This window comes from Diplotaxodon limnothrissa, linkage group LG10, assembly GCF_057381915.1.
Source record: "Diplotaxodon limnothrissa isolate DT_005_m linkage group LG10, D_limnothrissa_male_GT1.1, whole genome shotgun sequence".
Classification (NCBI taxonomy): Eukaryota; Metazoa; Chordata; class Actinopteri; order Cichliformes; family Cichlidae; genus Diplotaxodon; species Diplotaxodon limnothrissa.
The window spans coordinates 18,294,135-18,313,400 of record NC_140605.1 but is presented as its reverse complement, the minus strand read 5'-3'; the positions used below and the strand labels follow the sequence as shown (position 1 = coordinate 18,313,400).

Genomic DNA, 19,266 nt, shown 5'->3' with positions numbered 1-19,266 from the left:
TGAGCGCACTCCGGTCCCACACAGGCGACAGCTGATGCTGGCCGCTTCCAAACTTGCAATAAGCGACATCTTCTCTGGTTCACATCTCTCTCGGACTTTAACCTTATAGAAAACGAATGTAGAACTTATCTAATCTTAGTTTGGTTGTAACTATTGCAAATGCAAGCCGGGATAGCCCTCTGCACTCAGGCTTACAGTTATCAGGTGCATGGAACGGGGGCAATAGCTATATAGTTTTACGAGGATAGCTGCAGTGTACTAGATAACTGCCTATCGGGATATATCTAAAGGCTTTTTTTCGCGCATCCATAAGCGGCCATTTTGCCTTTCTTTCTTTTCTTTTTTGTAATTATTGAGTGAGAATGGGACAGGATTTAATTTCACTGATTGCATCGGTTTCATCTAAAGGTAGGTCACTTTGCAATGTGTAAGTGAAGTCTGTACAAATGTATGCAGTACCGGTACTTAAACGACACACTGTAGCAACAAAGTGTAAGTTAATAAACTCGTGGATTTTGCAGAGACGCGTTTCACTGGATTACTGCAGGACACGATTGTGCAGATCTCCCGGCATAGCCTCTCAGCAGGGATGTTGATGTTAAATCGCTGGATTGTGATTGAAGATTTATTTATTTATTTATTTATTGCTGGTACAGTCCTATCTATAGATCCGATATATTTCAGTGTTTCTCGAAGTTGAGTCACGATCATGTAGAGACCTATGGTTTAGGTGAATGGCACGGTATCTAAAGCAATAGTTAAAAAACAGCAATAAAAATTTGTAGGCAACAGAAGAAGAAAAGATTTTTAAACTTCTTTATTTTTATTATTTTGCCCTTTTTGTTGTCTGACACTTGTTAAATTGGTTTTTTAATTGGTTGTCTGTGCTTTCACAATGATGTGTTTGTTGTAATTATGTTCTACTTTCTGAAAATATCACAGCCCTGCTTGTCTCTGTTAAAGGAGTCTTTATTATTATGACCCCTGTTATTTTATTTAGATGACATGATGTGTTTCTGTGAGACTGTGCAAATGAGCTGTGGTTTGAAGTTGATTCGTTGCTTCACAGCCTTTCTCATTGTTTCAATGCAAAGTGTGAGCATCATCATATCAATGTAGTGATAATAACTCCCTCTAAAATGTTTTTGTGCCTGATCATCCAAAGTTTTTTTTTTTTTTTTATCAGCAGAACACACATTCCTACTGAATGACCAACTAAAATCAAGTCCTTTATTTTAATTGTGATTCTTTCCAAATACAGGGTGACTGGATGATGGGATAGTGATGAAGGCCAATCGGTGGGGAAATATGCACCCCCTGCCCAGCTTCTCTCTTCCTTTCCTTTTTATTTTCTTTTTCTTCTTCCTCTTCATATGTTTCCACTCAACCCGTGCCCAGCTTCTGACAGATTCTAGAGCAGGGCAACGCTTGCTGCTCTTCACTCAGCCTGCGTATAATGTGTCCATTTTTGAGAACTCTGCTGCAAGAACCTATACCAAAAGTGAAGCCAAAATGGGCATCATTCTCGGGCCACCTTGGTCTTTTGAGATAAAATACTCCATTGTGTTGGGAGACAGTGAAGGCATCTTTCAGGCTGAAGATTTTGTAATGGGAGATTTTTGTTTTCTCCGCATATGCACTAATGGAGGTAGTGGTGCTATACTGAATCGGGAAGTACAGGATAATTACACTCTGACAGTTAAGGCCTCGGCCCCAGGAGGCCTAGAGGCTTTAACCACTGTTTATATCAAGGTCTTGGATACAAATGACCTTCGACCTCTATTTTCCCCAACTTCCTACGCATTTGTTGTTTCTGAGAGTGCCCCTCTGGGTGCCAGCATAGGACGTGTGACAGCCACAGATGCTGACGTAGGCTCGAATGGAGAGTTTTACTACTTTTTCAAGAATAAAATAGATCTTTTTGCTGTTCATCCGACGAGCGGGGTCATCACCCTGACTGGTCGACTAAGGATGGACAAACAGGACCGATTTGAGCTGGAGGTACAGGTGGTTGACAGAGGGATGAAACTCTATGGGAACAGTGGTATCAGCAGCACAGCAAGGCTTGTACTAACTGTGCAGCGAGTAAATGAATTTGCTCCCGTTCTTAGTGCAGTCGCTGTTGTTCCATCGTGGGAAGAAAAGAATCCCGTGTATGCAGTAATTAATGTGGAGGACAAAGATGAAGGAATATCCGGAGATATAGAGTGGGTGTCCATCATTGAGGGGGATCCCTTCGAGCAGTTTGTGGTTGATCGTTCGCCTGTTGGGAATGAGTACAGAGTTAAAACGTCGGAAGCTGTCAGCTGGGATACATTCCCCTATGGCTGCAACTTAACATTTCAGGCCAAGGACAGAGGTATGCCTCCCAAGTTTTCTAATACCCAAATTGTTCAGTTGTTGGTTACAAAACCGGACCCAGTGATGGCGAGTTTTGAAAAAGATGTTTATATAGTCACGCTGAGTGAAATCGCTCCCCCAGGCTCTGTTATAGCGGTGGTGAAAATATCCCCGGCTCCTCTGAGAGTCAATTACAGCTTCAGCAACCCTTCAGATCCAGTGTACTTTGATATAAACCCTTTGACTGGAGTTATTATGACCACCAGGCAGCTTACAAGGATATCACAGGATTTCATGGTGATGGAGGTAGTTGATATGATAAGTGAGCAGCGAACAAGTGTCCAAATTCAAATCGAGGATGCTAATGACAACTCTCCAGTGTTCAACAAGCCATTCTACAATATTGTCGTCAACGAGAGCGTACCTGTAGGTACTGTTGTCCTTGTGGTCTCTGCTGTGGATGATGATAAAGGGGAGAATGGGTATGTAAGTCACACTATTAGTGGTGAACAGTCTCTTCCATTTAGCATAGACCAGAAAACAGGGGAGGTGAGAATTACTAGAGATCTGGACTTTGAATCATCAGATGATATCTACACTTTCGCAGTGCGTGCCTCTGACTGGGGTTCACCCTACAGAAGGGAGAGTGAGGTTAATATCACCATACGTGTAATAAATATCAACGACAATCAGCCTCTTTTTGAGAAGGTTTCTTGCAGAGGGATGATAAGCCGTGATTTCCCTGTCAACCAGACTGTTGTCACCTTGTCAGCAATTGACATGGACGAGCTAGGACTAGTTGAGTACAAGATACTCTCTGGGAATGAGTTAGATTATTTTAACTTAAATCCAGACTCTGGGGCTTTGTCACTGAAAAGATCGTTAGCAGTGGATAGTTTAAAAAGTGGTGTATTCAACTTCAAAGTTGTTGCAACAGATGGAGAGATGTTCTCTGATCCCACATTTGTGAATATATCAGTGGTGAGGGGTAGGATTCCCCCCAGAGGGTTCAACTGCAAGGACACAAGGGTAGCCCAGCTTTTGGCAGAAAAAATGCTCTCAAAGGCATCTGCTATGGCTAGACCGAGACCAGATGAGAGCTACACAGATATTTTCTCTACGAACAAACAGCCTCCACAGTTTGAAGCCTTGCCTACAAGCATTCTCGTGAGAGAAGACCTCATTCCCGGTGCCAGTGTATTTCAGGTGCGAGCGCGAGATGGTGACACAGGCTTTAATGGCCGCGTTCTCTTTTCCATTTCTGATGGTAACAAAGAAAACTGCTTCAATATAAACATGGAGAGTGGGCTGATAACTATACTGCGGCCACTCGACCGTGAACGAGTGGATCGTTACTTCCTTAATATCACCATCTATGATCAGGGCATTCCTCAGATGTCCAGTTGGAGATTACTGACAGTGATCATTGAGGATACAAACGACAATGACCCTCAGTTTTATCAGGACAGCTACTCTGCCCTTGTTTCAGAAAACTCAGCCATTGGCATGGAGGTTATAACCATCACTGCATTTGACAGAGACATGGGTCAGAATGGACAGCTCTCCTATATAATGCTCACCAATGTTCCTCAGTTTGGGATTGACAGTGAAACTGGAAGTGTATTTGTTGCTAGCCAGCTGGATAGAGAAACATTTCCAATATTCATATTGAAGATTGAAGTCAGAGACATGGCTGAAAGAGGCACTCGAAGGTCCTCAGTGACTACTCTAAGTGTAATCTTGGAGGATGTCAATGATTGCGCTCCAGCTTTCATCCCTACCAGCTATAGTGCTCGAGTACTAGAGGATCTCCCGCCCGGGACTGTGATTACCTGGGTGCAGGCTCAGGACCCAGACATTGGACCTGGAGGACAAGTTCGATATTCCTTAATCAATGACTTTAATGGCACTTTTGAGGTAGGTGATGACACAGTGTGAACAGAATCTTGCACACGTTAAGATTTTTATTTTTACATTTATTGAAGTATAGATTGTTTATGATGTAATTCTTTTTTATAGATCGGTCCTATAAGTGGGGTATTGAGAATTAGAAAGGAGTTGGACTTTGAGAAACAACAGTTTTTCAACCTGACGCTGCTTGCTGAAGACAGAGGAATCCCCAGCCTTAGGAGCCAGACGTTTGTGGAGGTAGAGGTGCGTAGCACACATGCTCAAATATTCTACATCTCAGGGATCACCATAGCAGATCATCTGCCTCTATCTCACCCTATCCCTAGCACCTGTCACATCAATCCGCTACATGTCCTCCTTTACTTCATCCATAAATCTTGTGTGTGATCCTAACTGGCAACTCCATATCTAACATCCTTTGTAAAATAATTTCATCATCCCTTCTCTCCACACATCTAAACAGTCTCAGTCTTGCCTCTCTGACTTCGCCTCCAAACTGCTTAACCGGACCCGTTCCTTTGACATGCTTTTTTCTAATCTTGTCCATTCTGGATACTCCCAGTGCTCTTCAGCTCTGCCACCTCCAGCCCTGCCTCCCAAATGCAAATAATCAATTTTGTCAGCTTACATTATTATCAATAATTTGGGGTGTTAAGGTTCCAGTCTTTTTGTTAGTGCCACCGTCTCCAAACCATACATCAAAACAGGTCTCGCTACCATTTTGTGAACCTTCCCTTTAACTCTTATTGTTATTCTTCATTGGCAAATCACCCCTGAGGCTTTTCTCCACCCACTGCACTCTTTTCTTTACCTCTCTTGTGTGCTGTCCAGAAAAAAAATCCAATGATCAATTTTGTCAATTTACATTATCATTGATGATTTGGTTGGTTATTTTCAAGGTTGCAGTTGTTGACAAGATGTCCAATTGTATTTTTTTAGATCTTTCTTCCTTTAATTCTTCACTCATTTTTATGACACCGGTTAGATAGATGATTAAATGCGTGACAGCATTTAGCTCACGGTACATTTAACTTCCAAGACAGGGAATAATGTGTACAAAAGTGAAATATACAGATGGTCTACTGATGCCACACAATTGCATACTACAGATAATATCACACAGTTTTTCTGTCATAATTAATGTGCACCCTTACATTTCTTCAGGTGGTGGATGTCAATGAGAATTTGTATGCGCCTTACTTCTCCGACTTTGCTGTGAGAGGCTCAGTGAAGGAGAACTCTCGTGCAGGAACAAGTGTCATGACTGTCAACGCTAAAGATGACGACAAGGGACGAGATGGCGTGCTGAAGTACTCTATCCAAGGTGGCAGCGGCCTGGGCACTTTTACGATTGACGAAGACACAGGTGTGACACAAGATCAATTTCTAAGCCTATTTATGTAAAGTGAAAATCCAATAACCCATAGTGCCATGCTTAGAATATCAACATCTAAGTTTTTGCATAGGAAATATTTTCACATGCCTTTCAAGATGGCTTGCCTAGGTTTTTATTTGATTTGTTTAATTGTAATTTGTAGAGAAAGTATGGCCACTTGTCAGTTCTTGAGTCAATGTGAAAATGTTTGTTACAGAAAGAAATTCAAAGAGCGTGCGAGGTATAGCGACAGTCACTGTGTTAATGGGGCCTCACGTGGGAGCTGTGTACTGGGAGATCATTACTGTAATGAGGGCAGGATGGCAGCCACATTGGCTGGGCCTCAGGCCGCTCTGTACAACTCATCCAGTGCTGAGCGGCTAACATTGATCAAGGCTCTCCTGCACAACAGCCCCGTCCTTCCCAAGTACGGAGAAATCACTATGACTTATTTAAGGAGGCCTGACCCAAAATAAGCATGCACACTCCAACTTTCCTGCAGTGTGAAACTGCTGCTGAAGACATGTTGATCCAAACAAGAAGCCATGACTCACTCACCCAGGGATAAAATGAATCAAATACCAAATGTGAAAATAGGACGCCTCATTTTAGTGCATATTGGGTCATGTACTATAGCTGTGCAACTTAAATTTTAGTCTTAACTGTGAGTATTGTCTGAATGTTAGGGGCTAACTACTGAAGATAGCGCAGATACAAATGCACAAAACATCCACAGTGCCTCCCCCTTCCCCAAAAAGGTGCATGTCATTAAATGTAAAACTTGAAAATTAATAACATGAGCACATCAATAAGATCTTACAATTTGCTTTTCTTTTTTTTTTTTGTTAAATCAGATAAACAGCTGTGTTGTGGGCACATGGATGTATGCTTAAACATTTATAGCTACTGTCATCAATACTTTTTCATGAAAACCTGAAAAAGTGTGACTAAGAACTCTTTCTTTTCCACCAGTCATGATTGCATCATTGCAGTCTCTGCTTTTGTCCATCATACTGAAGCTTTTAAACCTAACAGTTCAGTGTCTGTCCATGGTGCTGAAATGCTGAACCTTCATGCTGAAACCAGACCCTCATTTGCTCTTCCCTACATATAGTGAATGAGACTTAATATACTTGCAGGTAGTGAGCCTTCGCGTTCTCTTTCTTCTTCACATGGCAGTTTTTTTCTAATCCCATCTTAAAATAAATATACAGCTTTTGCAGTTATCGCTGTTGTTTATATTTTATTTGACACATCCATATTTTAATTTTGAATAGGAAACCTCGTTTCCCAGAGTTAGTATTGCCTGTCAAACCATTCACTGCATACATGAATAGTTTTAAATAAAAGCCACCAATCACTGTCTAAGCAGATGTGGCAAAAGTAAACAATACAACAAGGACAGGCGATGATCATGTTGTGATCATCATGCTATTAGAAAACTGTGCATTAAATAAAATGGTTAATTTTTGTAATTGCAAGCTTTAAACAGCTACATTTATATATTTGCATACTCTATGTATGCTGTGTACTCATCAGCAAAACAGTTTTACAGTGCATGTACTGATCCATACAAATGCCTGTAATAGTATTTGGGGTTTTTATTCCCTGGAGTATTAATACCTCAGTAAGGAGCATCAGAGCCAGTGAGAACATTTACTGGGTGTAGATTTTCCAGGGGAAATCAGACTGCTTGTTAGAGCAGAAAGTGAAGGGAGAGGGAAGTGGAAGTGAAGCGAAGAGAGGAAGGAAAAGCATGCAGGGGAGTCAGGAGTACATAAAAAGTGTCAAAAGAAAATACAGCTTTCTTCCTCCCAGACCTATATATATATATTTTAATGTCTTCTGGAAAGTTTTTCTTTTTATAACTTAGAGTTTTTTTCCCTAAGCATGTGAAATGCTAATGCATTTTACTATCGAAGGACACGATACAGTAAGAACATGCCAAGTTTTCCCTTATCATCAAGTGCTTCATTTTATCGTGTAGAAGTCAGCGTTGTCAGGCACGGACAGAGTAGCACTGCTTTGTACTCCCACCATGCATTTAGCTGCCATGTTGAGTGGCTTTGCTCTTGCTGCTTGTCAATCTGTGGCTCTTAGTGCCAGAACTAAATATGTGATGAGAGAGTGAGATGGACAGTGACTGAGAGTGAAAGGGACAGAGAGAAAAATAGAAAGAATGAGAACTCTCTTTTGTTTAACCCGTCTCAGCTAATGCACCCCTTACTCCCACCCTCACTTGTAGTTTGTAAATCAGCTCTTTGATGCCTCATGCATAGCCCATGACACCCCTATTGTCAGTCATAGCTGCTGTTAATGAGTGCCCTCTTTTCCCGCGTTTGATATTTAGATGTTTAAATGACTCAATCATACGTGGGTGGAAAACACATGGGCTAACAGAAAAGAAGACGGATCTTCTCTGGCTTTAAACCTTAGCTCCCCTGCACTTTGAACAAAAATTTGTATTCCTGTCATTGGTTTGGGTGGAAAGCAAGCCCTGCAATTTCTCATTGGACAGCTGTCAAACGCCACTGCTCCTCTATTAGTGGGTTTGCAAGCTCCAGGATTTGTCACAGTCAGGATAAGGCATTCTTTAAGTTACAAGCAAACACTTTTAAAAAGCACTCAGTCTTCATTTATTAAAATGAATAGGCCATATATTTTTCTGATGTCCTCTTTTATAGCACATTCAGAGCTATTCAGTTGTGTCTCAATAGAGAAATGCACACAATATTTTGTCATCAATCTTAGGATCAATTATTTGATATGGAGACATTAATTAAAAAATGGGATCACAAAACCTGTTTCTCAAGAATGGGGATGGTGAATAGACGCGGCAGATGGATGTAAACCCAACCAAACGCTGAAGTTCCAGATTAGAAAATGTGCTGTGACCCTTCAATTTTTTTTGTTCACTATTTGAAGTGTGTTATTTATGGTGAGAATGGATGCTGTCGAGTCAGATTTATATTGAATTCACTGAATAGTGCCTGTCGGTCTTAAAGTTCAAAGAGCTTTGGAAACAGCCAGCTCTGTTTTCCTTGTCTCTCTGTCAAGCTGTCTGACAGAGATGAGGTTTGAAAAGGACATGGTCAAGGACGACAGGGTAAGGGTGTATCTTAGCAAACACTTTTACTATGCATTGTGTGTGTCCTGGGCAGCGGCTTAGTCATAATCAGACATACTGCCACTTTCTGGCATAGTCTGATTTATTTGTGTGTACCTGGGGATGCAGATCTTGTGGATGAATTGAAGGCAAAGTTATGCAACAGATCTGCCGTATGACAAGCTTTCTTTCCTCCAACACCACAAACAATTATTAAATATGTCTGAAAAGATAAATCGCTGTCTTTTTCAGCATATTGAGAAAGAAGAACTGATGTCAAACTTGTTCTCGGGTTTCTTTGAGTACTTTGTTGTAGCATTGAGCATGATACTCCAGGGGTTGGAATTCCTAGAGTTCCTCTTAGAGTTTTGACTAGAGGCGTTCATTTTTTCATTTGGTTAAGTGAAATGATACCCAGTTTAGCCTCATTTTTGCCCCAAAAGCCAAAATTTCTGCTATATATATATATATATATATATATATATATATATATATATATATACACATGTGTATGTACATATATATAAATAATGAGCTTATATTCAGATTATGTACGGATGATCTGATGCACTTAAAAGGGTTTAAAGAGGTGTTTCTGCTCTTTGGTCTGTGCAAGAAAAGAAAAGAAATTATCGTAAGTATAGCCATCTGAGAGAACCACTACTTGTGTTTCAGACCATATTTTCTAAGGGGCAGCAGGAAGCTGGGAAGCCAAAACACTTTGCCTCAGAAAGTACCGTAGATAAATTGAAGGGCTGCATCAAGGCACAGCATAAGATAAATAAGGAAATGTGAGTTAATGTACTGCTACTTTAGTAAAGTCTGAGATTAAAACATGGAGCTGGAAATGAGCACAGTAGATCACCTTTTCCTAGCACTTCTTTAGTTATCTATAAAGCAGCAGCTTTTCTTTTATGGTACCTACGGTACTGTGCAAAGTCTTTGGCCACCCCTCATGCCTTTATATTTTGCTTCCAAGGAGCCAGACCTATAGTTTTTAAAGTTGTCTTAATCAACAGTTATGCAGACTTTCCGAAGGTCTTTCAAATTTTTTCTTTGGACGTTGGCTGCTTTTTCACTCACTTTCAGCCCAGTCCCTGTGACCATTTTCAGAGCAATGTTTATTCTTGTCTGTTAAACTACTTAACACTGGGCTACGACTTAATAAGCCTTAAAAAGGCACCCAGCTCAAGCGATGAACTAGTGTTGGGTTTAAACATTAGACAACTTACTAAAGAACCAAGTTTAAATTGTATCTTTAGGAACTTTTTAAATAATGATGCAAAAATACATCATTTGTTCCAATTTCTTTAGTTTAATCTACATAAAAATGCCATCGATTACACATTTTCACAGCCATGAAATAGTGTTTTCTGCACCAACAATGTAATTACTAAATAGCTTTTAGCTGAAAACTTGGCATATTTCAGTATGGTGTTCAGTGTTTCCTTAAAAAATGGACAAGTGGAGGACAAAAGAAACATCTACAAGGCATCAACAGTATCTGAATAGCATCACAATAGGCTAGATCATCCAACTGCCAATACTCCTGTGCAGCCATTCTTATATAATGAAGAAGATCATAACCATGAAATAAAAACATAAAAAAAACAAATTAAATTTGAGCTTGCTCACCTGCCCAAGTTCAGCTTGTGTGACAGCTTGTTGGGTTTAAATGTATGTAAACCTAAGCACAAATGCTGTGCATGCTCATGCTGTGCAGGCTCTCTATGTCTCAAAGGAGCCTTTATTTAACAGGAGCTTGCAGATCTGGTGAGAGTTTGTGTTCCTGAGCTGAAACGTTTTTTCAGCCTGCGTGTTTCTGTCTGACTTGTCTTTATTTTTTACTGATAGAAATGATACTGCGAGTGTTAGTGTTCTTTTTTTTGGATTTCTGCAATGTATACAATGTCACACTAATGTAACACATGCCGTTGTGTTTCTACAATGTCATACTCTTGGGAGCGAATAGAAAAGAAACAAATGAACCCTAAAACCGTAGACCGTGTGTGCATGTGTCCTTTTTTAAATGGTTTTGTGAAAAGTCCTGGATGACGGATTTTCTTTTTTTTTAAAGTTGTGTCCATGTGTCAACCATTGTAAATATTCTCTTTGTCCCCGAAGAGGTCACCAAAACTGTCAGCTACTCATTTTCCTTAAGGCCACTAAGCACACGCCAGTCAATATATGTGAATGTCTGGGTGTCTTTGTGTGTGCATATATATGTGTGTGTCTTTATTGGTGTAGGGCAGCTCAGGGTGCATTTAGCACTAAGCAAATAGCAGTGGGAGCAGTTTGGTCAGTTGTGATTAGCCGTAGAGAAGCTGAAACATTGAAGGTGACTACAGTGGCACCACTAATGCCTGTGAATGTCACTGAAGCCAGGACACAAAGTTTTAGTCTAAATTTGTGTGCTTGCCTCTGGAAACTTAGTATTCAAAGACATTCCTAAGAGATCTTTTAAGGATTGTAATGTATTTTACAGATAACAGCCAGTTTCTCTCTCTCTCTTTTTCTGGCACTCTCTCTCTCTCTCTCTCTCGCACACACACACACACACACACACACACACACACACACACACACACACACACACACCCTTAATAGATAAGTATTCAAAGCCAGGTAAAAACTGCATTAATCTTTCTCTCTGCTTCAACAGGGGTGATTTACACTTCTGGTATCCTGGACTGTGAGACCAAAGACTCCTACTGGCTGACTGTCTGTGCCATGGACAGGGGGGTTCCACCTCTGTCAGCTTCTGTTGAAGTCTTCATCCAGGTATAGAATCCACTGCCTATTGAATCATTATGTTAAATACATTTACCCACAGACTTTTATAGCATTGAACATAACAAGCAGATAATTTTCCCTTGTAATTTTAAGCCTTAAATGGATGTCCCCAAAGTGCGCTATTACTAAATACACCTGGTACATGCTGCTGGTAGCAGTTTGGATGTCTTTTTGTCATCAGAACTGCCTTATTTCTTGGAGACAGAATCAACAATGCTCTATTGGACTGAGAGCTGGTGACTGTGCAGGGCATTTGAGTACAGTAAACTCATGTCATGTCCAAGAAACCAGTATGAGATGATTTGAGCTTTGTGACATGGCAGAAGATGTGATCACTGTGATCATAAAGGGATCATCATCAGTCATCATCAATACTCAGAAAGGCAGTGGTGGTTAAACTATGTGGTGATTAAACTATGCTCTGTTTGTGGCCCAAGATATACAAAGGAAATATCTCCAAACCGTGACACCAGCAGTCTAAGCTGTTGACACAAAGCAGGGGCGTATGCTTTCATGTTTTTTAAGCCAAATTCTGACCCTGGTGAGGCCATACGGACTGTAGCCTCAGTTTCTGTTTCTTACATGGCTGGAAGGGCCCCAGTGTGGTCTTCTGCTGCTGTAGTCCATCTGATTGATTGATTGATTGATTGATTGATTGATTGATTGATTGGTAATTTATTTCAACATGTGAACAATATACAAGTACATTTAGAAAAGAATCTGCTTCGGCGTTCAACCTGTTGTGCATTCAGAGATGTTCTTGTATCCTTCTTTGCTGTATGGAGTGGTTATTTGAGTTACTGTTTCCTTCCTGTCAGCATATCATTTTGACCTTGTCTACATGCCTTAATGCATTGAATTGCTGCCATGTTTATGCCATGGCTGATTGGATATTTTCATTAATGAGCAGCTGAATAGATGTACAAAGGGCCAGTGAGTGTAGATACAAAACAAAAAAACAAAGTTCAAGTGATCTTTGTATGCCAAGTGCCATTAGATGACTGGTACAGCAGTCTTAGCCATTACTGAGCTTCTGTAGACAAGAAGTCTACAGGGTAAGATTGTTTTATATTCAAAATATGGTTTGCCAGTGTGTTACTCCCTTAATTTCACTTCCAGCATATCCAATCGCATTTTAATTGAAAGTATACCAGTTTTAGGTCATTTCAAGTTTATCTGTGTATTTATTGTACATGGAAAAATCATATTTAGTTATGCAGGGTACAGTTATGCACTTTTTATGCGTAACTTCTCGTTAACTACATTAAAATTATGTCAGGTTATAAACTTTTCAGCTTTTTTAACTGTAAAAGTAGCTTATTTTTCAATGGCAGTCACTGATAAAAGTTTACAGCCAGTCAACGTTACCCTCCAGGGTAATTTTGATGTTTATACTATAAAATTCTTGTAAAGCATTACATCCAAACAGTATGATGCCAAACGAGTGTGTTACTCTCTTGATTTCTGTACTCAGCACTCAGTCTGTAAGCAAGAGATACACTGTATGGGAATTCTCTGCTTCAAGTTTTTTCTAATTTATTTGCCCTTAAGTTTTTCCACCGTCTAAACACTCAAATACACACATAGTTGCTACATCACTGCTCCCCCTTTGGGGAAGAGTTCAGCTGTGTATAAAAGGGAAAAAAAGACAAGCAGCCTTTTCTGGCTTCAGGATATCCACGTGTGGTTATGTGAGTGGGTGCTTTACTCCCGGCCTATTCATCACATGGAAAAATGGGGAGATTAATCAGGCACAGGTGCTTCTGTTCACCGGCTGAACTGTCTTGGCTCTCTGTGCCTTCCAGCAAATGCTCAATCAACCCACTGCTTGCCATAAATATTCTAGATCTATGCTGTTAGAAGGGAAATTAATTTGGAGTGTGACATCTTTGACATTTTCTGGCAAATATATTTCCATTTTGTGATTGATAACATATCAACCCAGACCCAGACTGATTAACAAAGATACTAAAATCACAACAGAACAATATTACAGTGCGTGCAAATTCAGAGGGCTACTATCCATGTATTTGTTGCCATTCAAAGATCCAACTCAAATGATGAATATTTATTGCCTTTTTCTCCTCTTTTTCTCCTCTTTTTGCTTTGTTGTTTCATGTCTTCTTTTCTTCTTTGTCTCTGCTCAGGTAGAAGATGTCAATGATAATGCTCCCCTCACCTCAGATCCTATCTACCACCCGACTATCATGGAAAACTCTCCAAAGGATGTGTCAGTCATTCGTATTCAGGCGCAAGACCCCGATCTCACTGCTATACCCAGTCGTCTGAGTTATCGTATTACTGCCGGCAACCCGCAGAATTTCTTCTCTATTAATCCAAAAACAGGTGAGGTAGTGTGTGATGTGGTACTAGTGGAGTGGAAAGGAATGATGAAAGAAAGAATGGCCCCTCATAAATGCGCTTCAGGCATTTCATTAACAAGCTGGGATTAAACAGAACAACAGATATTACACAGATACGAGCTGTATGACAGAGAACAAAGAAATGAACTGTATCTCGCGTAACAGCATGCAGCTTCTACCTGATACTCCTCTGAGCTATTCACATGTTCTATTCACAGCAGTTATATTTGATTGTTTTTGATGATATGTATTTAAATGTTAAGCTGAAAAGGTGTAGAGTTAAAAAAAAAACTGATGCTGGCTAAATGTTTGAGGAGTATTTGGATTTCAATTTGGAAATAGGATTTATTGAGATAATACCAACCCTGACAGAGGTTCACCATAAGCTCTCTATTAGATATTGGATCAGTGGAGGGTTTTAAACATACTGGGCTTATGAAATTATGCCCAGATAGCCTGTTGTTGTTTATTAAATTTGCTTAGAAATGCATGAGAAATTAAAGTCAGTGAATGTGTATAAAATATTTTGTGAAAGCATATTGTCTGCGATTAATTGAATAATTTTACTTCTATGCCAATATACTGTTATATTATAATATATCTGTTTGTGTGCGGGGATAAATTCTAATTGCGTGTTAAAACATGCTGATTTATGTATCAGTCAGTAGATATTTCATTTTTATGCAGTTTAATTGGATTGGGATGAGTGCATTTTTAAGGTGCGCCACTAATTTGGCATTGAACTCCTATAAATAATGTCAGAGTTGTGATGGATGCTTTGAGAGAGAATCAAAATAGAAACAAGAAAAAACAATCTTGTTTTGGTAATGGCGCTTATATAGCCTTGAGTCATACGCTGTTTCTAGAAGACAGACGTACCCCCACCATGCTGTCAAACATTAGATTGTTGGCTACTGTCTTGGACCCAAGAAGTATTGTGGCCATCGTTTTTTGTGGGGGGGGGGGGGGGTTTGTGAAGGAAAGGTTGAGAATCAGCTAATGATACCCATGAATAGCAAGCTTAGTTAGCAAGATTAATCTACAGTTCTTTATGATGTGAGATAGGTTATTAGTTTTGGCTAGCAGGAAAAATAAGCATAGAACAAAAAATTTTTGACTAGGGATGTGTGCAACTGGTTGACTCAAGGTTTAAATGTTGCTATCCTTGCCAGTCAGTGCCAGAAATACTAGTTAATTAAGTGTACAATTTTAATTCTACAATGGCAGTCAGCAGGGCTGATGGTTGAGCCTCCATCTCTCTATCTTACTTTGTGCAAGAAAGTTGTAAACAGATGACAGTTGTTTTAAATGTGCTGTTCTGCAATACTTTAATACAACAAGAAAAAAAAGTTGCCGTATGTTAGGCTTTGTCAGGATAAACTGGAGTATAATTACATTACAAAAGCTAGGTGTACCATATTCTGCATCTGGATTTGGGTGCTAGCATTGAAAAAAAAAGCAAGGCTACTGCAGCTATCAATGCTATTAGCCAAACTCTATAAACTAATCAGACTTTGTGAGTGTGCACAATGGTATACACTATGCTAAGTTCATTTTATGCATGATTTGATCAACAAAGAATGTAATTAACATTTTCATATAGCTCCTAAAATGCACATGAAATATTTGTTAGGTCAATGTTTAATTTTGTCCTTTCAAAGAAAAGGACAAGATATTTTAGAGTTTAAACAAGACAGCGCTGCAGTTGTGACTAAAAGTGACCATTCTGGTGATTAAACATTTCTTTGTGCTTAAAGTAGTAATACGAATAAAGACAAAACCTGTTATTTGTAGCAAACCTTGACTTGAGGTTTTTATGAAAAATGGATGCATGACTTTTGGAACCAGCAACTGGCAAACCCCTGGAGACTCAAGTAAAATGAGAAGTGGGCCATAGTGGTCTAGTAATCAAAGATTTGGTCATTTTCAGGCTTAGTCTGGAGTCCCAACTGTCACTGCCTTAAATTTATCAGGCGATTTATCAAATTTATCACAGCTCCCCTGAGGCCACAGAAGGCTGTATATATTTCTTCACATATCTGGTAGAAGATCTGTAAATAGACTAAGTTGCAATATGCGGGAACTTTAGTTTTCTGCATTTTTTCAGATTTGTATTGCAACCTTTTAACTTTTTTGTGCACTTCTTTTTACACACGTGTGTCTGTATATGCAAAAAATCGTATTTAAACATTTACACATTTGAATTTCATATGCATTTTTAAGAATTTCTTAAAAGAAGCCTGACAACTGAATATCAGCTCGCAGATCCTTGTCAAACTCTCCCTTTACTTTTCACAGAGCTTCTGTATAAAAATGCTCTATAGTAAATATTCAGACAATCTATTTTTAAATGAATGATCAATTTATACTAATATAATGGACACATTTGAAAATTAGAAGAATCACTCAAATGTCTCTGAAGAATACAAATATAATCAAAGAAAAATAAATACATAAATGGTAAGTTTGATGTATTTCAGTTTTGGCTGTCAAGTTTGTCCCCATGCATTCTCAGTACAAGCATTGCTTGACGCTTATATTAAAGAATTATTGAAGAGGTAAAATGTTTTATTCAAATCTAGTAGGAAAAAATGTGAAGTCTTTGCCATCTCTGCCCTAGATTAAGTAGTGAGTGTTCTAATAAACAACAAAAGGAAAATTTCAGCTGTTACAAGGACAACTTTTCAGATTCAAAGAAATGTCAGTAAAGTGTTCTGAAACCAGGAGCCTATAGGTAATGCAGCAGGATCTCAGTGATCAAGATTATAATAGAAAGATTTCACTAATAATATGCTGCTGCATGTTCACCTTGTTTGTAAATGTTAGGGGAATTTCCATGTGGCGTCCTCTAATCCTCTGAATATTCCTCTATGGATTATGGCTATAATATTGACATTATGTAGGGAAATGGAGGGGGCTGAAACAGGGTGAGGGGACTAATATTGATCCTATTAGCGAGACGCTGATCCTCAAAAACTCATTACTATGTAAACTGTATCCAACACAGGCATTCTCAAACATAGGTATGGTCGAATAGTCAAAAGAATTTCCCTCCTTTTCATAATCAATTTTCCTTTGATGTTGGTGGAAAATGTCACGTACACTAGACACATAAGACATGCCATATTGAATACAATGTTCAGAAGATCGATTACAAAATATGCATCTTACTTAACCTCTTTGCTAACCTCATTTGCATACAAAAGAAAACAAGCAGTGCAATATTATATATATATATATATATATATATATATATATATATATATATATATAATTTTAGTTTTTTAATTGCGTGTGTGTGTAATTATGCATGACTCTCTGTTTAGGATTTTTAGAACCAAAGTAGAATTCCATCATTTAGCTTAACCCCACCCCGAAACCTTAGACACACCTTGATCAATTATTATAGGTCACAAAAGCTCATAGAAATCTGTGTTTTTCATGCAAAAAGCATAAGAAGCAGCATTACATGCTACACAGTGCAATGTTCATAGTTCAGCTGCTGATGAAAGTTCAAAACAGTTAATGGAAATGGAAAATGCATCTATAAATAACATTTAAATGATCTGCATCACTTTGTCAGTTTCATTGATCTTTTTCACGAACAGTCGGACGGGTATGTGATGTAATTATCTTCTTTCCTTTCATAAAGGATAGCCACGTGTATACTACACTAAAGGAGGTAATAAAGGAAGCACTGAGGCACCGTCCCTTAATATTTCAAGAATTCAACTGAGATACTTCTGCGTCAGTTCCCTCACTCGGGAAGCTTAACTGTTTGACTGCAAAATGTTGTGTACCTGTAACAGTGAGTCAGAGTGAGTCATTGTGAATGTTTTAAAGTACCACTGATGTTAATGCTGTCAGTGCAGGTTCAAAATTATACTCAGTTAATTTACTTTTTAGCAGATTACAATACACATGCAAGAGCTGTATCTACAAATAATGTGTGTATGTGTCAGAGAGAAAAGAGACTCTGTGTGGTCATTTAATCAATAGATTAATTGGTTACAGCTTTGTTGGGTCTGTTGCAGTGAGTCAATAGAGATGACGCCACAACCGCAACATACAGCTGTATAAAAATAATTTGCCTTTGTGTGTATGATTGTGCGTTTCTGTGTGTGTGTGTGTAAGCTGTATTTCTTTTGTGCCAGTGTGCATGTCACAGGGGAGAGTTTCTAGCCATCTGAGCCCAGTTTTCTGTCTCTGTCTAAAGACCCACAGTATTCTGTTATCTGTTACTCATTAATTTTATACATAGAAACTCATTGATGACAGTATTGTTTCCAGTGTGATAAATGAACTACAAAAGACACACTGGGTTCCACCAGCTTGCCAAAGCCCATTAAATAACACAAAAAATATGTTTTCTTTTGTGGATAAACTTGACTCTGCAGCTTTAGGAAAACAGTCACAAGGTTTGAATTTGAATGCATCATTACCATAATTTCTATTGTTTTGTGAGTGATAGTGCCACCGTGTTAGTTTGGTAATAAGACATGCATGAATGGGGAGATGCATTCAGTTTAAATCAATCCTCACTGTTTGCACAGTCAGAAACTTTCCATGTACCAGAGTGATTTCATTGGATAAACAAAATCTAGCTGATTGATTTGCTTTCAGGATGCAAGTGGCAGCAAAAACTATGAACCTGAACTGCTGAAAAACTTCTTGAAGTTTTAGATTGTTTTTCAAAACTAGGTTTGGGGTGCTTCAAAGTAATATATTTTTCAGGTTTACTCTGGAAGTGTCATTTTGATGGGTTTGAGGTAGCACAACAATTCCCAAAATGTATTGAAGCCAAACTTTGAATGAGTGCAAAGTGTGTAAATGTGCTGTGACAGCTTACAGTGCTGTCAGTTTGTCTCTGGCTGAGTGAGTGAAGCCTACCTCCTTTGGGGAGGAAAACAGAATAGATAAGTGTTGACACAGGGTGTTAGATGGAGTGCTTCTTGTAAAAACACGCATGTTTGCAGAGTGCCATGGTGGCTGTGTGACCTTTTTTTTAAACAACCTTCTGTTCGATTGAATTGGTTTTGTTATGCCAGACACTTGGGTACACACACACACACACACACACACACACATATGTATGTATATATATATATATATATATATATATATATATATATATATATATATATATATATATATATATATATATATATATATATAATGGAATGCCCTTTAGGAAAATATTATATATATATATTCCAACCAAAGTCTGAATATATGGAATGAAACTTGAATATATAGAATGATCTTTTGAATATATAGAATGAAACTTGAATATATAGAATGAAACTTGAATATATAGAATGGTCTTCTGAATATATAGAATGAAACTTGAATATATAGAATGAAACTTGAATATATAG

At 38.7% G+C, this 19,266-nt stretch overlaps 1 protein-coding gene across 1 annotated transcript in view; it reads left to right on the top strand.

Moving 5' to 3' along the window:
* The first annotated feature begins 1,284 nt into the window (after positions 1 to 1,284).
* Positions 1,285 to 19,266, top strand: part of fat3b (FAT atypical cadherin 3b) — a 66,472-nt gene continuing 48,490 nt past the window's right edge. Inside the window, exons 1-5 of the mRNA XM_085364519.1 lie at positions 1,285 to 4,257; positions 4,360 to 4,494; positions 5,416 to 5,617; positions 11,395 to 11,513; positions 13,673 to 13,871. Coding sequence (XP_085220645.1) covers positions 1,285 to 4,257; positions 4,360 to 4,494; positions 5,416 to 5,617; positions 11,395 to 11,513; positions 13,673 to 13,871 — 3,628 coding nt within the window. The remainder of the gene's footprint in view (positions 4,258 to 4,359; positions 4,495 to 5,415; positions 5,618 to 11,394; positions 11,514 to 13,672; positions 13,872 to 19,266) is intronic.